This window comes from Lipophrys pholis, assembly GCF_963383615.2.
Source record: "Lipophrys pholis genome assembly, chromosome: 12".
Lineage (NCBI taxonomy): Eukaryota > Metazoa > Chordata > Actinopteri > Blenniiformes > Blenniidae > Lipophrys > Lipophrys pholis.
Genome location: NC_137641.1, coordinates 16,613,803 through 16,639,548, shown reverse-complemented (window position 1 = coordinate 16,639,548; position 25,746 = coordinate 16,613,803). Strand labels below are relative to the sequence as shown.

General features: G+C 42.5%; 1 protein-coding gene across 2 annotated transcripts; it reads right to left on the bottom strand.

Moving 5' to 3' along the window:
* Positions 1 to 758: 758 nt before the first annotated feature.
* gsna (gelsolin a) lies at positions 759 to 23,338 on the bottom strand. 2 transcript variants are annotated; one of them, XM_080477097.1, is made up of 17 exons: positions 23,137 to 23,248; positions 13,569 to 13,766; positions 12,562 to 12,716; positions 11,395 to 11,556; positions 11,132 to 11,281; positions 10,958 to 11,047; positions 10,139 to 10,271; positions 9,510 to 9,814; positions 9,302 to 9,435; positions 8,456 to 8,546; positions 8,219 to 8,245; positions 5,468 to 5,638; positions 4,216 to 4,390; positions 3,690 to 3,811; positions 3,533 to 3,610; positions 3,385 to 3,445; positions 761 to 2,180 (listed from the first exon to the last, which is right to left on the bottom strand). In XM_080477097.1, exons 2-17 carry the CDS (start codon positions 13,759 to 13,761, stop codon positions 2,011 to 2,013), a joined length of 2,217 nt encoding a protein of 738 aa, XP_080333223.1. In that variant the 5' UTR covers positions 13,762 to 13,766; positions 23,137 to 23,248; the 3' UTR covers positions 761 to 2,010. The 2 variants fall into 2 exon arrangements, with proteins under 2 accessions (XP_080333222.1, XP_080333223.1); XM_080477096.1 differs by lacking the exon at positions 8,219 to 8,245 and having other exon boundaries at positions 759 to 2,180; positions 23,137 to 23,338.
* Between the last annotated feature and the right edge of the window lie 2,408 nt (positions 23,339 to 25,746).

Here is a 25,746-nt window from a genome sequence, read left to right as displayed (position 1 = left end):
TTGTCTGGTTTTTAAAATGACTGGAGTGAGTTGCTTCACCTTTAATGCTGAATTTCTAACTGTTGAATTTCCTGCTTAATCTTTGGATTAAATTTGACTTCAGCCCAATAAACCAGAGAAGTTGGTGTCGGCACCATCTAGTGGTGCAAACTGGTATTACAAGGTAAAAGGGACAGACGGTTGATGGAAGACGAGGGAATAGAATGAACTTGAGATGATTCATTGTTTGTTCACCTTGTTTAAGGTCACAGACTGAAACACTTTTCTTTTTCTGGTCATCCTGTTGCATAAATGTCTGAATATACGTCAGCTGTTGGTTGAAGTCAACTCCTGAAATCCTCCATGAAATACAAGGTTTGGAAATGGCTATTGCACTTTTTTTTTTTTTAATAGCTTAATGTGAAACTGTCCTGCAATGGGACACTTGACATGAATGTTGTCTCTCTGTTGTACACCGAGCAGAAATGTACAAATTCTGTTTTGGCACTATTTGAGTAGGTGAAGACTAAAGAAATGAACAATTTTAAAAGGCAGCATCACGCTTTATGCCAGTGTCATTTTGATATCGTCCACCAAATGGAATTCGCCACGATATATAAGGATAGCATTTGATGTTTCATGACTACAATTTAGCACAACTTTAATATTTCCTTCGGCATTAGTATTGGATTTGCATTATAAGTATTTTGGTTATTTTAGCAGTTTTGAGTTTTATTTTTACTGATGACCTAGTGGCTTTTTTTTTTGTGTTTTTTTTTCTGAAACGGTCAAACCTTTAGCTTTTTGACTCTTGGTGGTTTTGCTTTATTTTCTAGTTTAAGCAATCCTATTTTCACAATTTTAGATTTCTTTTTTTTGCCACCTATGCCCGTTTAACTGTTAAACCTTTCGTTGCCATTTTGAATCTTCTTGGTCATTTCTCTCACGCCTTCGCTTGAAATATTAAAGTTCATAGATTCATTTTTCAAATAGGCCTCAGATATTGAGGAAAACTTGATCATAACAGTCATATTTCATGGTTAAAAGCCAGTTTGAGATATTTTCATTTCATTTTTGATTCCTCCTGCCGTCTCAGTAGATCCATCTAGTATCTTCTTTCTTCATCACTATTACATGACGATGTTCATATTCAATACTAGTCATGTTTATTCAGTATAAGGCCAAGTTTACACGACAATGTTTTTAACAGGATTTCTTCTCACAAATATCCTGTATGGAAATTGACATTCCCCCCCGACCCCCTGATTTCTCCTGCTGCACTACTGGACGTAGAACTTTGGCACCGTGTGGTATTTTTAGTTTTCATCTGTTGGGTTAAGTGTCTGTAAAAGCAGAGACGGAAACGTCTTGACAGGTTTGGTTTGGTTTTATTGAAACGATACCGAGGGGAAACCGTCACAAAGTGCCAGAGAAGATGTAACGGTTGTTTTGTTTTTTTTAAAGCAGCAAAGCGACAGCTCCCCATTAAAAGTTGGACAGAGCGGCAGAAGTCAAGCCTCCCGAGCGCGAATCTGTGAAAGTGTCTTTTAAAAAATAAATACAAGTGACATCTAAACTAAAGTTACAAACGACACATCTAGAACTGGAACTGTACCTTTTTAAAAAAAGAAAAACAAAAGCGCGCAGGCTTACTGTAAACTAGAGGAAATGATATTAAGGCATTGGTTGTATTGCTTTTTATAAGCTCTGTTTTCGTGGCAGTGAGGTTTCTAATATTGTAGCACGCTGAACTTTAAACTGTCGCTGTAGGTTCCGCTAGTCACAGGGTTTTATTATCAAACGATGAAATGAGAAACACCGTGGAGAATAAGAGTCACAGCAGACTATATTTAGTGCAAAAACCCAACAGGGAGCCCGTTTATCTGCTGGAAGCCCGGCTGTTTCTCCTGGAAGGCACCGCCGTCGCATGTGAGACACGAGTGGATTGAAATTAGTAAAAAATAAAGAAGGAAAAGTCTGGAGCTCAGTGCAGCAGCGCGGCAGAGGGCGGGGGGAAGGGGTGGGCGGCTCTCACATGGCCAGCTCGGCCATGGCGCGCTCCAGAGGGTCGGTGGTCCAGTAGTCGTCGTCCCAGCCCAGGAACCAGCCGGAGAACGTGGGCGGCTCGAAGCCCTGCTTGATTTTCACGATGGGCGTCCTGGAGTCTCTGTTGGCCGGGTCTGTCTCGATGTAACGGAGCGCTGAGGAAGAGGAGGAGGAGGAGCAAGAAATAGAGACGTGAGCATGACAAACACAACAAACGTGCAGCTTTTAAGACGGTATCTTTGTAGAGCGTCGTTCTTGACGTGGGGATTTTATATTGATGTTCATTCATGGTGGAATGAGAAGAAGCCTCAACACTGACTGGGTTTAGTTCTACAGATTAACGTAATCCAACTATCCGTCCATGTTTCATACTGCTTCATCTAACTCGGGCTCGTGGTGGCTTCAGCCCAGACGGATAATGACCAACCTGGTGAGGACACCAGTCCATCAGAGCCCCACCCAACTAATCAATTAGTGAACAGCTCCCTGTTGACAAAGCACCAAACTTTTGATAGTTTAGATTCCAACTAACTCGTCCATCAAGTTTATTATTATTAAATTTGCCAGCACGTCCAAACCCCTTTAGCCATCCAACCAACTGATGGTTGGACCAACCCACCCACTTTAACCAGTGAACGACCAATCAACCATTGTTTGCCCTCCAACCCACTTAAGCCATTTAACCCATGAACCAAACCACTTTAACCAGGAACTAACCAATCAATTTTAGCCATCTAACCAACCAACCGACCACATTTGGACACCCAGCCAACCAACTAATCAACAAATCCACTTTAACCAGTGACCGACCAAATGACATTAGCCATCCAACCAATCGACCAACCGACTCTGAAAAAACCTACTGACCGAATTTAGACATCCAGCCACCTAACCATCCCACTGGAACCATCCAAACCACCTCATCCATCAAGTCAACTTACTTTAGACAACCATCCAACCCTCTTTAGCCATCCAACCCATCAACTAACCCACTTCAAGCAGCGAAAATATGTTGTCCTCACAAATACATACACCTGCGGGTCATTTAGGAACAGAAATGAACACGGATGTCTTTAGATGTACGAAGAAGCTTGAGTGTCTCAGTAAAGCCCCTCCGTGCACATGGAGAACATGCAAACTCCACAAAGAAGTTCCACCTACAGAATTGAACTGGATGTGAGGGAGGAATCAGAACCACGACACAATTTCTTTAAAAAAAAAAAAAAGAATGAAATAGAAAAGTCATGCGCTGGAAACCTTTAACCTTCATGTACTCGATCTGACGTTATGAAGCCTTTGAAATGAGAGACGACGAGTCTTTATATTTAAATATAACATGAGTGTGTGTTGATTCTTTACCGGACGCCATAGCTTCAGTCTTTTCTTCCTCCTGGGCCTCATTTCCGATCCAGACAAACACCTATGAAGAGAAGGTCAATGTCATCAGACTTGTTTTTGTCCTTGACACGGATCCTGATTTCCAGTGTGGGACTAGTGTTGTGTTTACCTGCTCCCAGGTGTCCAGGATCATCACGTCATCAGTGGCCAGGTCCTCCTGAGTCATCTCCCCGGGCACCTCCTCCACCTGAGAGGAGCAAACATTCAGCCCGTCATCCCGCCGCATTCACCAGTAAGGGAGAAACTCCTTTCTGAGGAAGACTCACGATGAAGTTTCCAGTCTTATTGGAGCAGGCGAAGAGGCGGGGTGGATGAGCGTCCATCTTGTCCTTGAGGCGGGTGGAGGTACGATACTCCGCCTTTCCTCCCAGAGCCTCCCAGAAGTCGTCTGTGAATCCCACAGTCATACTTCAGGTTACTATTCCCAGACCCCGGAAGACGTATGGAGCGATACACACCCGCCGACACGCAAAGTTAGAGGAGAAGCGTATTATTGTCATTTCATCCATGATGGCACATCAGTGAAAAGATGGAAAAGTTTAAGCTAAAATGGTGAGTTTGTCTTTGGCAGCCATCAGACGAGGCCGAGCCTTTATAAAAAATTGACGGTGTTCTGTTTTAGCCCGAGGTGGAGTTTTTTTTTTTTTTTTAATGAGAAATTGTTAGTAGTGAGTTTCTTCAGCCGGACCTGGACTGAAAACATCAGAAGGAGTGACGCAACCCGCTCCCCTTTAAACCTAGACGAGCGCTTTAGCCGTTTGGACTGCCGCCCATACAGATGTGTGTCCTCACCGCTCTCTCCACCCTCCGACATGGCGGAGGCCGACACCCCCAGGATGTCGCACAGCTGCTGAGCGCCCTGCTTCTCCGGGTCACTGGCACCGACGCCCACCCACACGGAGGCGCCGCCGGGGGTCACCAGGACGAAGGCGTCGTTGGAGTTCAGGTTGGACGCCGCCGCGTCCAGCTGCAGGAGAACGGATGAGGTGAGGTTGGTGAATGTCACAAAGACGAGAATTTATTATTATTAATCATGATGCCGCGACAAGATCAAAAAATTCAAGTCACACTGAAATCAACATTTTACTGAAACAAATCTAGAGGGGTGGAATAAAGAAATAAGTGATTCTACTGAAACTTCTTACAAGACTGATGTTAAGTTTCTATGTTTGATGCAAATAATCCCTGATGAGTAAAAAATTAATACAACTGCAAACAATATATCTGTAAATACTCTATTTTTGTAGTTTTCACGACATTTTAAAAAGGTCTAACTGATGGACGAGCTGTACGGGACGTTATAGAGTGATCGCAGGCTAACAGGAGGGTGGAGGACCTCTTAGGAAAGCTGCTAACTCAATGACAAGTTAAAAACATGTGATGTCACTGACTTTTCACTCCAGCTTTTGCTTGACTTCAGTTTATTTTCTTTATTCCCCCTTTTTCTATTTTTCTTGCTATTTCAGTTTCTTTTGTTTTTTTTCTTCCTTTTTTTCAACATACTGTCTTTTCCTTTTCCCTCTTTTCTTTTTCTTTTTTCCATTTTATTTCCTTATTTATTTTGTTCCTGCTTTTTCCTTTTTGCTTCCATTTTTCCTTTATCAATTATTTTGTCATTTGATTTTTTTTCTTCACTTTGTCCCCCATTTTTTTCCTTTCTAAAAAAAAAGCTGTACTTTTTAATTTTAATCATTGCAGACTGACAGTTTTTTTTTTTCCTGGAAACATTTTATGTATATCATATTTGTAATGTATTTATTTGTTTCAGTTGTTTAACCTTCTTTAGCTGTTCTTAGCTTGGAGATTAGACTTTCTTTTGGAAATCAGTGTGGATTGCAAATACAACGAAAATTACAAAAACAAGTTTATGTCCATTTAATCTTGAGGTCGCTTCAAGGAGCCGCTACAGAGGGGCTGAAGAGCCACACGTGGCTCCAGACCTGCAGGTTGCAGACCACATGGTTTCCTTCCAGTGAAGCAGTTTTGTTAAACACCAACGAAGCTCCATTAAACTCAGAGAAGTTGTGTCGGGACGTTGTCTTACCTCCACGGCTCTGGTGTGTCCTGCAGGGTTGGACCGCACCTGGAAGAGTCGAGTCTCGGCGGGCGCGGACTGCCCCCCCTCCCTGGACGTGCCCCCCTTGTACACCACCATGGGCTGGCCTCCGAACAGACTCATGAGGTGGGCCGGCTCCTTCCCCTGCACCACCCTCACCTGGCACACAAGCAGCACCATGGTCACCGCAGGTAAGTGGGCGGGGCTTACACTCACACCTCATGCCATCCGATGCTGTGAACTGTCCCAGTGCGGGACCACCGCAGACGTCCTCCTCTAGAGAAAGACGCGGACTCCGCTGCCGCCACATGGTGGCGGCGCGGAGCCGAGCCGCGTGACATCTGTGACACTCTGAGGCACAAAGTGAAGGCGCGAGTGTAAAAAAAGGTGAGGCGAGTCATCTGACGTGCAGCTTTTAGAAATATTTCCAGGTGTGATTATGTGTTACAGGCATTTGTTCTCCTGATTCAGTCCCACTAATCCCGAAACCGCTTGAGGAAGCGGAGTAAATATTTACTGATGAATCACGCCGCAGGCAGCCGATCTGTGTGTTATAGGATGTTTAACACACTTTGGATCAAATATTTGATATGTGAAGCTTGTAGTTGATGTGTGACTCGTGGTTTTTCTGTAGATCTGGGAATGTTTGGGAGCTCTTTTATTTTTCAAGGCTGAATTACACCAAACTACAGCAGAGAACAAGAAAACATCTCTGCATGAATGGAAGGATTCAAAGACATACAAAGACATGCCACTGCACAGAGGTGCACATGCAATGTGGAGAAGAAAACAAAGACTTCCACGATTACAGAGACACAGTAACTCAACCTTCACTGTGGGATGTTCATCGTGGCTACTCAAGACTCTGATTGTTGTTCGGGAGTTTAAAGTCAGGATCAGTTATTTACTGTATGTGCTGGTGGAGGAGAAGGAGGAAGCTTCTTATCAACAGCCACACAGGAATGTCCTGTTTGTATTCATCTGAGATAGTCTGATATCAGTTTGAGTCATTATCCCACTTAAATATTCACTACAAGTTTACATTTTCAGTTTACAGCTCCCCAGTTCCTCGCCTGTGTGGACTCGCACCGAAAAGACGTTAAAAGCTGAACACAGTAATGGCATCAGAACCACTAATCCAGTGGCAGTACATTTCAAACTGGATTATTTTAATACTTTAAATGAGTGAAACTTCCAAGCAGAGGAGAGTCTTCTTATTGAGAAAGTCTATATAGCTTCAAAAAGTCCCAAATCATGAATACAAACACCAAATTGTTCTAAGATATTCAGATGATGCCAAAGTGTTTAAAATAAATTAAAGAGTAGTTATATGAGCTATTTAATCATTAAGACCGTTTCTATATATGTTTGTATGTATAAGGATTGAAATGATATAATAACAACCTTGTGGGTATTTTCCTGCTTTGTATTCTGATTTCATAATGATTTAAATATAGTTTACAGTACAACCAAACACTGAGGCTGCAAACCGATGGACACCACTTATAAACAGGTGTGTTGTTTGTTTATCAGATAAAGACAACAGTTAGATGTCTCCTGAGGGTCATAAAATAAAAATAAATATTTTTTTGTCCTCTATGTATGAGAATACATCTTTGTTTGCCCCTGTTGATAGAAGTTGTGTGTGATATGCAAATAAACTTGCATTTCCGCCCATAATTCTAGTTTCAAACGTAGAAAACAACATTACGTGGTTAAAATATATAATAAAATAACAGTTAAAATGTACTCTCAAAGGGATATAGCCTTTCTTTTTGGTCTCACTATTACATTAACACATCACCATAACCTACTGTATCTCACAACAATCAAAACCAGAAATGGGCAAATTTAATCAATGTGAGGGCAACAAAAACGTTCTCTTCACTAACAGGAGGTTAGACCAAATTTTGACATTCTACTACGATTGTATATCAAAATTATGGCTACTAATTTCATAAGAGTCTTAATTTAATACTGTAATTAACTGAGTTTTCACAATTAAATGACGTTCAATGTGGTTAAATGACTGTTGAAAGTGATATTTGAGTAATTTTTTTCGAAATGGTCTGGCGGGTCATTCTAGAATAGGGATGTAGAACCACATGAGGTCCACCTGTCTCACCTTGAATGGAGACGCTGACGTCGAAGGGTCAAATCGCAACAGGATGTTTGATACGTACTGGTTCGTAGTTATTGTGCTTTATCTTCATGTTGCAGTGTTGTAATACCACATTTTCACCACAAAGTGGTACATTGAGTCAATCTTGCATCGAGGAAGAAAAGTGATGTAAGAGATTTTTTTCACAGGTAAAACGGAGAATCTCGACGACTGCACCAGGCACAACCGTGTCTTTACTTCTCTTTACTTCAAGCCCGTGTGTTTTCAAAACTTTTAAACCTTCAAACCTCCGCAGAGCGGGGAAGATTTTCCGCCGTGTTCATCTATCGTCATCTTCAGTTTTCCTGCTTCTCCTTTTTCACTTGTTGAACTGAGAACGACTACATCCTGGGAGTGATCCCTACTACCATCCTGTGGTGAAAAGTGGTATTACAAGCAACTGATCAACTGGTTCCCTCACATTTGATGATTATTTTCAGATTTGTTAGGTTTTATAGAAATCTTAATTGTTGCAGCTTTGCTTCATCTAGAAGTGAATAAAGTTGTTAATGTGCCTCTGTGAAATCACAGGAGTTGCTTTGGGGGGAGGAGGGGGAGGAGGAAAGGAGGGGAGATACCTGAGTGGTTATAGGAGCACCGACAACCTGAAAACACAGAAGAGGCCAGAAACCAAGGAGGAACAAGCAGCAGTGGAGGAGGAGGAGGAGGAGGAGGAGGGAGAGGACAAGAAGAATTAAAGGATGTAAAGGTCGAACAGGATGCGACTGAGTGAGCAGCAGAGGCAAAATTAACCTGAAAATGAATGTGAGCTCATGAAAATAGACGTAGATAAACACAAGAAAGGAGCGTCATACCTGCACTGGACCTCCGCCCAGCTCCTCGTCCAGCTGCGCTCCGAGGACGGCACAGGCCCCGATCTCATCCTGACTGGAGTCCATCCCCTGCCTGGAACACAGATGGATTCATTGGCTTTCAAATCCACGAGACTTCAACATGTGCTCCATTGGAAAAACACGCTTTGTGTCTCTTCCTCGTCCGTCTTTCCAAACTTGCTTGATTATCTTTGTTTTGAATCTGCTAAGCTTTGCAATTATTTGTTGCCGGTCTGTTATTTAGCTCTTATACAATTGAATTAATGGTTGGTTTTTTTAATAAATTTTTTCCTCCAGAATCAAAGTATTTAAAGGGAACTTCTAAAGACTGGCCGCCTTATTTTTTTTGCGTTTTAATCATTAATGCTTCAACTTGTAACAGGAATTTTAATGTTGCAGGAGACTCTACCCGCTCACTTTGATATCTAATCTCTCATGATGCACAATGTATATTTGATGAAGTATAAACTTCTCTCTGAAAGGGGAACGTATTGATTTTTATGGTGTGATTATCAGATGCAGCAATTTGAAAAAAAAATAAAAATAAATGCAGTTGAACTCTTCAACTATTCACCTCTTAACCTCCAAATGAGACACTGATATACTGTGTCCTCTCCTTTCTAGTACGAGACAGTCTTGTGAAGTTTCGCACTATGAACAGTCAAGAATGGTCATTTGTGAGTCTAAATCTCATTTCTGGCTTTATGTAGATATAAAACTGTTTGAAACAAAAGAATGACAAAAATACTTTAGGAAATAGGTTTGTTAGTTTATATGAAATCTAAAATGTCCACAGATTTCAAAGTGCTGGTTTTGACGTGTTCCTACCACATGTAGATGATGTGTCCCCGACGTCCGCCGTGTTGGTAGTTGTATAGGACGATGTAGCTGTCTCCTCCATAGAACTGTCCGAACGTGGACGGATCCACCGCGACCTTATCGGCTCCCTCGATACGCCAGATCTATTTCAAAAAATAATAGAGAGTTCCTCGTGATCGAAATCCCCCACTTTGCGAGCAGAATCGGTTCCCCTCACCTGTTTTTCTCCGGTGCCGTCGTCCACCATGCCGTGCTGGGCGGCCATGGCCGAGGACTCGTGCAGGACGGCGGCGTCGAAGGCCACCTTCTCGATCTTGGCGATGCTGTTAGCGATGTACGCCACGCCCAGGCCCACCGTCTGGTCCTTGTCCCGCCAGTTTTTGAAGAACTGCTTGAAGAGCGGCGTCTCGCCCATCTCGGGCAGGATCTGGACCTGAGTGTGTTTGGGGTAGCCCATCTTCTTGATGAACTGGTCCGCTGCTTTCATCGCCTCCTTTCGCTCGTCCAGATTGGCGTCTTTGCCTGAGGAGAAAAGACGGATGTTTAAGAAGTCCAAGTGTGAACAACCGTGTGTCGGCCAGTATAAAATCCTTCACAGAACACACCTCACCACCCACAAACTCCACGCCACGGGCTTCAGCCAAACCCCAAACTAGATTTACTGCCACACATCGGTTCTTTATCATTTCCTCGCATTTTGGCTTTGCTAAGACACCCAAACCTTTTGTTCGGAGACGCTCAGAGACTCGCCACCTCAACATCCCTCGCACAATTCAATGGTTAAATCTACTTACCGATCATTCAAACTAACAACACTCAACGGACAACTCTTGACGAGATACGTGCCTTTCCACACGAAGATCTTTCCGTCTGTTCCGTGGTCGAGAATGAAGCAGTCTCCGGACTCCAGGGCGCTCTGGGCGAACGGGTTCTCCGCTGCCACCAGAGCGATGGTCATGTCGCCGCTGGCATTGGACACCTTCAGGACGGGAGGCAACCACAGAAAGCTGAGACATGAGGCTGAGATAAGCTGCTCTGTGGGACACCACCGGCACTTTATTTATTAATGGCGTCAGGAAATCTGTATAAATATATAACTCATTTTTTCATGGTATTTTCAGACACTCTCACAGCTTCTCCTCACTGAGGTGGAAACAGTTCTGTCAAAAGAAAAGTGTCTGTACACACAAACCCACTGAATTCTAACTAAATGCTTTGCAGCGATGTACTTTATGGATGCACAACAAGATAGTGGCCTCATGTTGGAGAAGTTAATTATAATATAAGATAATTACGATGACGTGTTAAAAGTATAACTGCTTATATAATATTCTCTATATTCTCTGTACATACAAACTCGATCAATTGCACAGGTTGAAGTTTTTTGTATTGTTTATACAGGATTAAATAAATAAAAAAAATGTACATTATAATCAGAAATATTTTGAGAATGAATATCTGAACATGAGGGCTCAACGTCAATGCAAAAATTCACTTTTCCACCGTCTTTCTGATTCAAGTTTTTGTACGATGGAGGATTTATAAGCGTCAAAACTTCCAATAGAAGAGAAAAGTGAGTTTCACGTGAAACGTGGAATTCTGTCAGCTGGTCAGAAAACACAGAAAAGCCTCATGTTACCTCCTCCTCCTCTTCCTCGGCCTCACCTTGTAGAGCTTGGCTCTCTTCCTGTTTGAAGCGTCAGCTTTGATGTCGTCGGAGGCTCCGACAGGCAGGTCCGGTTTAGCTCCCAGCACCTGAGCACAGACGGAGGAGGTTTAACCCCCCCAAAAAAAGCTCAGTTTGTTACTTCATTCGTTCTCATTGGCCAGCCCTCCCACCTCCAGCATCTTCTCTCGCTCCGCGCCCTCGTCGCAGACGTAGACCCGAGCCCTCCCGTTGCGCTCGTTGTCACGGATTCCTTTAGCGACCTGCGTGGCCTTCAGCTTCTCGAAGCGGTTGCTCTGAGAGCCGCACCACTGGAAGATCTCCTGTGGGGCGAAGCGGAGAGGAGCACAGACCGTTTGTTTCTTTGTTTTTCACGTCATGTTTCGATAGAATCTGAGGACGTTTATGCCATTGCAATCCAGCCGGTGTGCCTCACGTCTCCCAGGTCCAGGATGAAGCAGTCGCCCTGGTTGAAGCTGTCCCAGCTGACCGGCACCTCGGTCGCCCTGACGACACGCCGACCTTTGACCTGGAGCACCCGCTGCATCACCACCTCGTTGGTGGTCACGTGCTTGAACCCGGAGGCCACGCCTCCTTTCTGGAAGGTTGAAAAAAGTCAATGAAGGTAAGAAATTTATCCATTTATTATCTTTTCTTTAGGATTATTTGGACTTTTGAATTTACCTAATGAGAAAGTTTGATCACTCTATGAGTTACTATATGTAATATAGCAATTCTGATTGTGTCTGTCTTGTCTAATGCACTGGCTTGACATGAATCACTGGTCACATTTGCATTATTGAAAATTAAAGGAAGAAACATGCTGATCTCTGCCAAAAAAAAGAAATGCATTCAGTCCATTTAGAGGACATGCGACAATTACAAAAACAAATAATATAAGTGTATCAAATATCTGTAGTCACTTGCTGGCTTGCATTTGTTTATTTTTGCCACGTTTGGTCAAAAGCAGAAACATTTTTCTGTGATTAAATTTGTTTTGTTGAAACGTTGACTTGCTCAGGTGCATTTATACGCCAACGATTTCAAGTGAAAACACAAAACTTTGATTGCATTTCGGGTGTCTGTTCACATGACAACTGTGCATGCATGTTAAAGGACTGTTTTTTTAAATTTTCATAACTTCTGAGGTAATTTTTTTTGTTTAAAAATACCTTGAAATATGTTTCTGTAATTGAGTTGATAATAGATCAAAGTTTCACCGTTTGAATTAAATTATATGAATAAGAAACTCGTTTTGGTTTTCTAATCTTTTGATCAGAAAGTGAAGCAGCAACATCTCTGATGTCATGACACAGATGTTTGCGTATAAAAACCAGCTAATGCTGTAATACTACTCCGTACCACAAGGTGGTGTTTCGACTCATTCTATGTTGGGCTATCCTCAGCTTAATGAAAGGATAAACACGACGAGGGTTAAAATCTTATCGTAGCTTCAATAAAAACATTCGCAGAAGCGCAAGTTTGACTGAGTGCATGCTGAAAGCTCACTACTGCCACCCAATGTTCATAAAGCTGTATTACTTTTAAGAAAAACTAAAGAAACAGCCTTTGATTCCGGCCTGACTGCACGACATTTCCTCACCATGTACTTGATTCCAGACTTGAAGTAGCCCAGGAAGGTTTTGGACTCGTATCCCTGCACCTCGCGGTACTGGATGGGTTTCCCCCCCAGGAAGTCGTCCATCTGGACCGTGAAGATGGCCGCAGAGCCGCTCTCATCCTGTGTGCATGAATCCCCTGTGATGGAGGAACAACATAGAAACTCCATGTTAATCCTGCACCTTATTTCATCTCAGCGCTCGTACTGTACCCGGCCCCAGAGAGACGCAGAGCCCGTCTGACCGAATGTCCAAGTGACGATTTCAGAGAGTCACTAAATCGACCGGGGGGGGGGGGGGGGGGGGGGTTCCGGATCCAGCAAATGCATTAATACATGCAGCGTTATTCTATTCCTGACGTCACAGTGCGGTTCAGCACAGTGTGAGTGGGTTACATCACACTCGCTATTGGGAAGTCCTGTTTCCGCGATCAATCAGACCAACGAAAAGCAAAACAAATCAATCAAATATAACAGAAGTGACCCAATTTTCCAACCTGTATTGACAGCCAATACTTATTTTGAATAGGACCTCCTACTAATATGAACTTTTTTGTGATTTACGTGAAGATTTTTCACAACGATGATACGTCTTCCTCAAAACTAATGAAAACATGTTGCTGTTTCCTGGACAAAAGCATTTATTTCAAAATAAATAAACGCCAGCGTTTATTGTCTGTAAATCTAGCTGTAAAAATCACAACAGTTATGAAACCGTCGTCTGTATAAACTGTGAACCAATGAGCAATTCGTCTGCTGCTGCTGCTGCTGGCGTCACATGACTCCTCTTCCTGTCTGCTTTCAGCATCTGCAGTAAAGACTGTGAGGCAGCAACGCTGTCGAGTGATAAACTTTCCACAACACGCAGCAGGCCGAGCCTCGTGGGTGTGGTTTACAGAAACGGTGAATGTCCAGTGAAATTAACATTTTAATTTGAATTGCATTTGTTGTTTATCATAAAAAAGTGAGTGTGTCCGTCTTACTGCACTCACCCAGCCAGAAGTGCAAGTCATACTGCAGGTTGCCTGAGCGCTGCTTGATGGTGTTCAGGATGAGGTAGGCGTCCCCGGTGTAAAAGCCCCCGTAGAGGTTCTCGGGGACAGGCACCAGGTTGAAGTTCTCCACCCTCCACACCTGCAGGCCCGCCTTCTGTCCGGCCCGTTCGAACTCTGGGTGACTGACCATCCTTCCTGCGGGGAAACCACACTGCTTACTTGCGCTCTGCAGCGACTGTGTCTGTGAGACATTCACAGAGGAAAAGGCAAAGCCACTCCTCTTGGAGCCCAGCTGTCTCCATGGAGACGAAGATAGAGTTTAGGGCTGTAGTTAGACATTAATGCGCACCATGTGAGTCACCGGGGCGCTGAGATTCGGGTGTTTCCTCTCAGGCAGCAGCAACAGGAAGTCCTGGCAGTTATGACTCAGTTAATCCTAACTATATGAGGCGGTAGCAGAAGAACCTCCGTATAAATAAATATACACAGACTTTATAACTTCAGGTCTTGGTTCCTCATTTTATCATAACTGCATGCACAAAGACAAATATTTGCACCGACTAAGAACCAACGCAAAATGTTGAACTACCTCTTAAAATCTCATACATTTTGACTATTATGATGAGCAGGTTTTCTACACTGTAAATCCAAATCAATTAAACTCTATTTTGGGCACATTTCGGCAAAGAAAGTGTAACACAAAGTGCCTTGCAGAAGACAAAACATTAAAAGGAAAAATATTTTCAAAGATACATGTATACTGTAATGTTGCACATAAATTTATATTCACACAAAACACACACGCAAATATCCAGAGTGAAATGAAATAACACATGGAGACTAAAAGATGCCTGAAAGAGTCATAATTCTTCACCACAAGGTGGTGCAGTTAGTAACATGACATATGTGGTGTACAGTACATATATGCATATCTGTAGTATGCATAATATGCTTCACATTTATACCCACAAGAATTTCTCCTAGGAATTAATAAACCATTTCTGATTCTGAAATCAATGTCCCAACTGAACATTGTCTATCTTAAACATGAATACAACTTTCAAAATGACCTTAAATTGTTCTTTTTTTTTTTAGTTTTAATTAATTGTGCGGATACTTTTGGATTATCCGTCTTCACTCCAACTCTTGAGATTTTCTCCCTTTAATCTCTAAATCGACTCATTCTTGCTGTCTGTTGTGTTAAGTTAACAAGTCTTTACCCTGTTTTTCTTCTCTCATACAGATAAAGTTACTCACAACACTATCTTGTGGTACAAAGTAATATTATGAACCTGGGTAAGGTTAAAAATTATTATCTTTGAAATGACAAAATAATTGTTTTGCATTGTACTGATCATTTTGCGTTGTTTTGTGACACTTTCACCAAAAAGTATCTTATCACCTTTTGACAGTTTGAATAGAATTGTGAGATGAAGAACATTAAGATCAAAACACGCAGATCAGTCAAGTTCCTCAGTTTTCCTTTCAAATTGTTCGGTTTTAAGTGGTTTTGTATCTTAACACATTTTCAGAGGAGCTTGATTTCTACATAAAAAACTCAATTCAGCCTGAACCAAAATGATTTGCTTGTGTCAATAATCAAATAAATAAATTATAGTTGCTCAATTAAAAAGCCTTAAAACAGTAGAATGAAAGTGGGAACAAAAAATACTCTAGGAGAGTAAAACAAACCATATTCCAGACATCTGATCACACCCAAACAGTTACGCACACGCACACGCACACCAACACACTCACACTCACTCGAGTTGTATCCGATAGCACATGGTGCCTCATCAAGCGTTTGAAGTAGGTGTTGTGCTGCGCTGGATTAGGATCCGCTGGCCTCTCGGCAGCATGTGTGGCTGCCTGAGATTATTGAGACTCCAGCTGAGCTTCCTGTCCAGATATCCGTCTGGAAGCTTCTTATATAATCTGGATTGCAGTAGCAGCCAGAAGGCTATCAGCTGCGTGTGTTGTTACATGTGAGAGATGTTTAATTTATAGGATAGAGTAACGAAGGAGAAGTTATCTGAATGAGGAGACATTATTGCTGCTGATTGTTTTTATCTGCATTCTGGTTTTACTCTGTGTTGAAACTGCATCGTACTGATGCATATTATTGAGTCCATTTAAAATAAAAAACCTTTTTTAAATGATCAATAACATCCAGTACGTGGAGCCATATTTGCAGCATGTGGTAGGCATTAGTTATACTTCACTTTTCAACCTTGTTTATTTCGTAGAAGTGCATCAAAGTAATAAGAACCTTTGAATAAGGGCGACACTGTTTCGAATCCTACATATGGAAGTTAGAGCATGCTTTGTAAAAACAAGCCAATTCAACAGTGCATGATGCAATTATTTACTGTAGAGACAACTGGAAAGGTAATTTCACTCAATAGAAGTAATACGAGTAAATAAAAGTAAATCATAAAGATAAAAATTGTTATTCCGGGTGACTCTCAACTCATGTCATGAGTCACGACACTCTGGACGCCGCCATTATTGTTATTGTCCCGATGTGCAGATAAACTATGTACTACGGCAGTGGTGCGCATGTGCAGTAACAGCATTTTCAAAACGTTTCACCATGGGGACTGTTTTCAAAAAGTAGCGTATTCAGTGACGTCTTGTAAACGGACCCAAACATAACAAAGGTTTTCCATTTTCACTTGAAAATGCTTGTGTAAATGGAGCATCAGACACATTTGGCTTCACATTTAAAACTTCTCGTATTTTGCTTGATATTTATTTTTCTTAAAAACATATTTTGCCAGTTAACTTGGAAGTACATTTCTTTAACAAAACTTCAGGGTTAATGTCTGTGAGTTGTTTAGATTCTTGTCTCTGTCCACAAATTGGATTTTGACAATATCTAAGAATATGAATTCGATAAAAACTCAACTTCATAAAAGGGTGGCAATGGAAGAAAAATGTTTTGCTTGAGGGATCAAATGTGAAGCATATTGCCTGGTATTACATAATATTGGACAATAACACCAAAGATAAGAAGACTTCCGGTATAACTCGGGATAAAAGTCATATCTATATGAAACTTTTGCTGTCCAGTGGCAATAGCGCCCTCTGTGGCCACAAGTGAGAATAACCCCAGCCACCTACATCTATAAAATCGCTCGGTTCTGGTAGTTTTCTAGGATTTGAAAAGCTCAACACATTGCTTTATGTGTACAGTTACATATTTTTGAGTCAGTTTATTATCAAACGTATGGCAAATCTATTTCCAAAGTTAAAATAACTGCTTGAAGAGAAATATTGAAATTCTTCTTCCACTTCTGGCAGCAGTTTAGTCGTTAAACCAAGTCAAATTATACTATGAAGCAATGCTGCCATCAAACACACAAAACAACTTAGAGCAGACTCCAACCCACACTGACTCCCCAAAGCGTATTAATTACTAGATGGGGTATAAACACTGCACACAGCGTGTAAACATTTTACTAAAGTGAAGCAATGATCTGAAATTACAATCTGACCTCATTGAAAGGAGCTGAATGTTTCATGTCAACTAAAAAAAAAAATAAAAGTCTCCATTTTAGAAATAACACAAAGTGTTTGAATGGAGGTTTCTGTACTTCAGACCGAACACAGAGTCCAGTTTTCCTCCGGAATGCTTCTTGGACCTGCTGCCGTTCACTCTGCATGACTGACCCGTCCACATCACCAAGAACCGCCCATTCTTCCAGGCAGGCGGCTGCCCACAAACATGGCAGGAATCCGATCCTCACCCAAGAGGAGGGAGGCGGCTCAGCATTCACAAAACCTAGACCCACAGCTGTACGGGGTTCCTTCACCTCCCTGCTCGTCTGCTCTCCTCTTAGGTAACGGCCAGTCTGCACAGTATTTCCTAATGCTGTGGAAAAGTAGTGAATAACATTCACAGACGTGGATGTTTTCCAGTGTAGGTGACGTATTTGATCACATTCTGGAAACTGGCTGGCAAATTCCTAACGTTAAAAAGAAAATAAACACGAGTCCGAGTTTGTCTCCAGGTCAGAGTATAAAGACCTCTCACATATATAGCTGGACTTCAGATGAGGACAGCCGGCCGCAGTTAAAACAGGAAGGTCTTGGAGTCATGAGGGCTCGAGCACCGGCTTCATGTACCAAGGTTTCTGAGGGTGCAGAGCGAGTCAGGCTGCGGGGCATTTCCATTAGGATCCGTATGAGGCGTGGACTTACTGCGGGTAAAGTTAAACAGGAAAGCTGCCGACTGAAGAGTTTATCCAACGTGTAGGCTGATAATCACAGCGTGTTTACTCATCAGCTAATTTTTTGTCTTGTCTTGCATAACAATCTGTTCATTTGACTTTCCTGCTCGGAAATAGTTGGGCAGTCATGCCGGCCCTGCAGCGAGTGGGTCATCTCATTCAGAAGGTGGAAGGTTTTTAATCTAAGGCTAAAGTTTTACCAAATACCCGCGACACGGTGTGCGATTTTTTTTTTTTTATAATCTCCTCAGTTCACATGAAGTTTGCTGTGTGCAGATCACATGATGGAAACGCGAGGAGAATCGCAGCCTCACGATGTACGCGAGTCGATGTGACTTACTGAGTCTTTTTCTTTTCTTCAAGCTATCAGAAAACAATTAGCCTCATTTCCTGTTTCGGTCAGGGATTGGTCTGGACTGAAAAGACAACACCCTTTCAATCTTTGCGTCTAATAGAAACTTGGAAAGTGTCTGAAGTGAATCTTTCTGCGCGTCATCATTTTCAACTTTGGTGACGCAAATGTTAATTTCCAAAGACAAATTGTATAAATATCTCAAAAGCATCTAAATGAGCAATTTGAAAAACCGAGAACACTTGAGGTGAGTACATTTGACTCCGGTGTGAAAACAAAGTCCACTGCCTAAATCTGGCATTTTTCTCTTGCACAACTGCGGAGAATGTTTTACTGCAAGTTAGAATCTAATTCGTTTTCCATTACTCCAAAGTATCTCGCTCCCTGGCTGTCTGGGAGTCAAGTTTTCTATTAAAAGTCCAGAATAATTGGCTCGATCACACACAAAGTCATCGAGCTTCCCACAAAGGAAAATGTCACTTTTTGTGCAGCTTGGTATCATAAGACCAACGTCTCCGCGGCGCTAAATAAACACGACTCTAACGGGCAATCTTGGCCGTCCAGGTGGAGTTCTGTCTGTCTGGGAACATCAGAGCTGTTTTTATCCCACCGTCAGATACTGTCTGTGACTTATTAAAGCACACATCAGAAGGAATACACCGCATCTGAGCAACCTTTGAAGAATCAAAGACAGTATTAAAACCTGCAACAGCTTTGACAAACATAGAGTATAAAAAAAAAAAAAAAAACTAAAGCAAAGGGGAAGAAAGGTTAAGGCACAATAAGTTTTGGTTGTTCTTGCAAACACAAACAATGTTGGTAGAAGGGAAGCAGCTGACTAAAAGATTAACTTCTGAGAGTTCCAGGGCTCCTCCGACTTGGACCAAGTGACTCAGGAGGGTTTTGAGTCGCCGCGAGCCGAAATAGAACGGGTCACATGACACGTTGGCCAGCATGTCTTCAGAGGGCATGCTGGGTAAAGCAGACGGTGTCTGCAGAGCCGGGGGGGGGGGGGGGGGGGGGACACTCGGTGAGTTGGTACCCCCGTTCAGCGGGGCCCGCCCCTTTCTCCTCCAAACAAAACTAAACCAGTGTGGTAGTCCAACCTCAGCTTTTCCGTCCCATCCCCCATTTTTTCTCCCCCCACCGAATTCCCTTTTGTGTTTCCTCCGAGGCCTCAGTGTAAACTCGCCGCACTGCTGCGTGGCCTCATGTGACACGCCACTTCAGGCCTTGTGATTTGCCCGCTGGTGCAACACTCCGAACACAACCTGTGGAATCTGATTTCTCTGAAATAAATGCAAGCGAGAGAAAGATCCCTGCCTCGGGAAGGGGGGGCATCTGATGACTCATCTTCTCCGTGCATACCACTGTCAACCCCTCCAGGGCTGGTGGAGCGGCCCCACCGTTCAGCTCAGACTCTTCAGATAACACCGGGGCTCTCTAACAGCCAAGCCCGCTTCCCTCTCATCTGTTGACACAACGCAAGACAAAGGCAGTCGAAATAGATGTTTATGGCTCTGTAAATAGGGGCTCTGGTATCGGGATGATTATTAAAAGATATGAGAGGGTTATTACACCGACTGTCTGCAGTGGAAAGCTCCGCAGGAAGCAGCTCCACTTCTCAAATCAGTCATCATATGAAACAAAGGAAATACTTCATGGATAAAACGTTCTGTAATTAGGAGGTGGAAGTAAGTCTACAGAGGGGCTAAAACGCTGCAATATCCTGGATATGAGGCGATGGTAAAGGCCGCCTGAGTGAGAGGTAGGATGCCATTTTTAAACTGGGCGAACATTCGGTATGTTGAAGTGAAGAGGCGAAAAAAACTCTTACAAGAGGAAAGTCAATCATTTAGACTAATACGGGTGTGGTTTTTCATTTCGCTTGCTTTCATGTGTATTTTGGAAAATATTAGTGCCTGAAGGAAGTTTGAGCTTGATTGTCAGTTCCTCATCAAACAAACAGACTCTAGAGAGTTCTTTCTGATCAGTCACCGCTCTGCTTGAGCTCGTTGTTCAGTGTCGACACACTCGTCTCAGAATAAAGACGAACAATCCGGCTCATCTCAGAAAAACATTGTAAAACTGGTTGGTTTTAATGCTTTACACAATAGCTACCATAAATCCAGAACTTAACAAGCATCCGGTAGCGATCAGTTGTCCTTTAGCGTTTCGCGATAATTTAAGAATGATCATCATACGAGTTCAAAGTCATTTGAACCATATTGGACATTAAAATGGTATTTTCTCTCCATCGCGAGCCTCATGTTAAGTTAAACTGAACAATCTCCATCGCCTCTGGTTGAAGCCTGCATTGGAGGTCCAGAAATAACCCCACATAATTGATAGGTCTCTGTCATGTCACGGAACGTTACTGAGGGGACGTTTTCCTGCCTGCAGTCAGCTGCTGAACATCAGCTCCAGAAAACCGCTCACAAGACAATGACAGCATGTCTTGTGTTATTACAGCTTGAACATGGATTCTATCTACATCGCCTGACAAGCAGCTTCTTGTGGCGATGCCGTCATACCGCGACTGTCCACCATGTTGGCGTGTCATTGTTATAATACAGGGGAAACTGATCTGGGGGAGGGTCCATGGGTGGATGTTTTGGCAACCAAGGACAGTAAACACTGATTTGATGATTTGAAGACTTCACTATAGGACCATCGATATTTTACGTAATAATTGTTTGGCATGTTATTTATAAAAACGATTGTAGTAACTACATATTTAAAACACAGTCGTGTAAGATGAGTAGAGATCAAAGTAACTTGTGGACATTTTGCACAATTGTCCACCTTGACTTCCACTTTCTGTAATTGTTGCAGCGATCATGGTATCATTCCTTCAATTTCAGAAGCCCATAGCTTCCCCACCGCAGGGATGGTGTAAGCTGGAGTTAGTTTCCCATGGACTCCACACATATCGCCTGTCAGTGTGAAGAAACTGCTGTTCTGGGGTCGTACATACTGCATGTTCGCCAACAGATTTAAATTTGGTACCATTTTCTTTTTCTAAACCTGCTGTCCCAGCTGAGCTGGTTTACGAAAAAGAACCAGGTTCAGCATCTTAAGTGAATTTATCTGGTCTCTTGTGGCGTCATATTCCGTTGCATTTGGTTGGTAAGTAACTGGAGGATATGGCTGTACGGCGTCGGTCGCCGTTGAAGGTCTGATATTTAGAATGCCGTGAAAATTTCATATATATTTTATTTTGAATTTGATGTTAAAATCATTTACAAAGCCAACGATCATGACTACGTCAGGTATCACGGCCACACCCTTTGCATGGAGCCATGTTGCAAGTATTTCCCTCGGATTAATCAAGTAGTTTCGATTAATCAAGCGAGCCGACCAGGAACTGGTGGTTGTTGAAGACGGTCACCACTGGCTCTCAAAAAGGAGAAGCAGTTTAATGTAGTGGGAAAACTACATTAAATTTTGGATTACACAAATTTTGCACAAAGTGCGAGTGGTTAGCGAATGTCATGACCTTTTCAACATAGTTTGAACAAAACGTAATTCGATTGGTTAATGATTAATATTCAAACGTTTGGAAACAATTTATCATTGTTCAGTCTTTTGAAATGTGTGTGTGTGTATATACAGTATATATACATACACAACAAATGCATTAACATAGTGATCTTTAAGTGAAAGGAAATTTGCCTCACATCAATGTCATTGCAAGCTCTTCGTCTGTCGCAAACATTTCATTTGTAACAACATTGTCACCTTTAGAACAAACGCATATAGAAGGTTCTGGTCGGTGGAGTTCTCATTCTAAATATGCAGAATATGCTGATATGCAAACACACCCCACCGTTTATCCCCCCTGAACGCAGACACACAGCTGCTTGTGGCTTGAAGAGGGGTGAAGTACAGCTGGCGAATTCAGGCATCCCATAATCTCTGCAATGAGGGATCTGATACATCCCTCTCTGATTGGCCAACACGTGTCTATCTATATCTCACACTCACACACACACACTCACACACACTCTCCACGCTGCTGCAACGAACAGCCGCGCACAGGATGTTGTGACTAACATCCGCAAAACAGTCTCACTATTTGAGTGTTTCTATGGCAACCCAAAGGTTTCGTGGCACATTTATGTGGCTGAAAATTTTGAAAGCTACAAGTTAAGAGTCTCATTTCCCAGCTGGGAATGTTCACATGACAACACCAAACAACCAACAAGTCACTTGAACACATTTAAAACATGTCACCTCTGCATATTTCTTTCTCATTATGAAGCGAGAGTGTACAAGTTGCTGGACATATGCAGTAATTCTGAGTGATCTCACCGTCGCTTCTCTGAGCTCTCTGAAACTTCCCATTTTCCAAGTGGAAAGTTCCCAGTTTCTCGGCATTCAGATTACTTTTTCCCAGTAGAACATGGGAACTATGTGAGCAAGGATAATGAAGTCCGGCTATGATCACTTTAACTTCTACATGTTTTTGTTGTTGTTGTTGTTGTTGTTTTTGCATTGTGTCCAGTGACGACACATCTTTTACCAAGCTCTTTGAAACTTCCCACCTTCCAAGTGGGACATTTCCCACTTCCCATTTCCTCATCAACGCACCAAAGATGCTGAGGTAGACAATGCGCAATCTAATAACTTGACTTTTTAAGTAAAAGAAACCTGGTTATTGTTCATCTGTCGTGATAAAAGTCATTTTTGTATGGTATAATGTGAGTACACACTGAGTTAACGGGAAATATGCGCTGTTCTGCGTGTAGTTTTTAGGATGTCCAAATATGGGAACCGCTCCTGCGTTTATAACATTAAAAAAAAAGAAGTTTCCTTTTCTCCTTTTTTGACCACGAAAGCGAGAGCTTGAGTCACTCACATTCCGTGCTGACTAACGGTTTTGATGAAACGACAGATTATCGCATCAGATTACCGCAATCTGCGCACTCTGCACAGACACGGAGCAAAACACATCGTGCGTCTGAAGGAGAAGTCCTACCTGGAAGAGGAGGACTGAGATTGGAGGTGATCGGAGGAGTTTGGGTCTGGATGAGCCGTGCGGGGAGCAGAGAGAGGCGTCGTGCCGCTGTGTGTGTCTCCGGGCCGGGGGGAAGAGGACCGGGACACTCCCTGTGACACTCCCCCCTCCACCGCCTGCAGAGGGGCGGACACGTCCGTGCGTCCCCGCACATGTCAATCTGTAACCTGCGTTTATTCCTCTGCACTGGTCATTCGTGTTTAACTCTACAGATGTGTTTTTTTGTTTTTGTTTTTGTTTTTTTTGTAATGCATATGTTATAAGTCATTATTATGAATAGGTGCGCGCACAGGAGGACTTCCGGCCACGACTGAAAACCTTTCAGAGGAGGGCTCCTCCTGAACAACACTGCCCCTGTCTGTCCTGAGTGTAGCAGTACTCCCAACACAACCCTGACTCATCCTGCTCCGTCTTGGATCCAGTATAATTAACGTTCACATAATGTTCCTGTGAGATTCGACCCATTTTGACCTTTGGAAACAGTAAGAAATACTCTAATAATGCATACATTTTTAAATGTGTATAAAAAAGTATCCTCAAATTGTATTTTGGACACAATGTAATGCAAAAAAACCATAAAAAAATAAAAATCTTTTAACTCAATTTAAATCACAACTCCTCCAGTGGCCAAACCTGACGTCAGTCTCTATTCTGACCAAAAAGGATATTTGATACCATTCTCAAACTCATGCACTAACTTACACAAAACAAAAAAATAAATAAATCTTCTTTAAAATCTCAAAACTTCAAGAGGTCCTATTAACTATGAATTAAAAAATGTTTTACTTGCACACCTTTCAGCCTGTCTGTTGAGATTTTTAAAGAATCTAACAACAAAATCAGAAGTAGAAGTTGATAAATGCCTATGATATTTTATCCGCATTCATGCAACACTTTTTAAACAATAACTGCAAGAAATTACGTGCATACAGTGCCCTGATCATTGCTGTTGAGAAAATACAATACTGGGTGAATATAGGAGAGATAAAAAAAAGAATGACACAGAATTTAATCACCCTGCATTAGCAGTTTTGATCACATTTGAAAGAAATACGTATCTTTATGTTTATTTAGCAATACTTAATACTGAACATTTTGATGTATTTATTGTCAATGCCTTCTCACGGCCGACCCACAATACCGTAGGTGGCCACGAGAGGGCCGCTGATCAGATTTATGGAATCACTGCTTTATTTAATGTGAAAACTATAGAAGAGATATTGTTGATGGGGCATATAATAACATTATGCAGTCATCCAACTGTTTATTTTTCAATAATTAGAGAACTTATTAAGCTGTGACCATATGCAAAGAAAATGGCTTTGGCTGACAGTGTGGTATTAATTGTAATTAACGAACTAATCATACTTTATTAATCCTCTTGGAAAAATTCCTTTTGCTGCATTTCCCCAATCTATTTCCACAATGTGGTCGGCAGCCACATTAGGTGCTCTGGGGAGCTGTGGGGGTCAAAGGTCTTGCTCAGAGATGCACAGTGGGGACCTGTCCATTGTGGGAATTGAACCTGCGAACAACCAGTCTGCTCCTCCAGCCTCGAGGCCACTAGTGCCCCTTAACCAATCAATGTGGCTGCCAAGTGAGGCACACTATCGATTCAATGGGAGCCGTTTGGGGTTCAGTACCTTGCTCAAGGACACTTCAACATGTGGACAGGGGGAGATGAGGGGTTGGACCTGCACCCCTCCGATTAAACTACTGAGCCACAGCTGCCTCAAAAACAACAGGCTGTACCAGAGCAGCAGGAAATATTTTTAGTCTCCATGGGGATAAAGCATTGATATCATGGAAATCACGTGTTGCTGTAAACAGATACCGCTTACTGAATTACTCTCCCTAATGTGCATTGTCTGCCACTTTCTAAAATTAGGAGCTGTAATTTATGCGCAGGGCTGAAGGGCTCCAGTCATGGGGGAAAACATCGCAACAAGAAAGTCTTGTTGTCGGGCTTGGCTCTTTCATACAGCAGCTCAAGCATGCGGGAAGTCCACTAACTCTCAGAAGGCTGAGTTGCACACTTGAGACTGGACTGAAAGTGACCTTCTGTCCACCAAATGCACAAACAAGCACATGTTCCCCATCCAGTGCAGGTTGGATTTAGTCCAGTCTGTTGTAGCTGGACTGACTTGAACAGATCAAAAATCCATCAGAGAGACAAACATGAATACACTCTCACATTCACATTTGCAGGCAAGTTAAAGTCACAAGTTAACCTCATACACATAGACATAACCTGTCACCGGACTGGTGGTGGACCCACACACACACAAGGAGACCATGCAAACTCCACACAGAAAGACCATCCAGCCTCTATCGAACTCAAACCACAGATGTTCTTGCTATTAGGCGAGGGCTGTGATCACTAGACACCGTGCTGCCCAGCAGCAAGGCCTCATACATGAAAACCCAAATTCTGAGTTATTATCTGCTTCGTTATTATTGAAATCCCCTCAAAAGTTCTCTTCTGCCCCCCGGGGAGCAACACTGAGACACAAATGATTACTTGTGCACAAATCTCACAAAAACAGATAACCCAATCCTCTCTCTATCCTC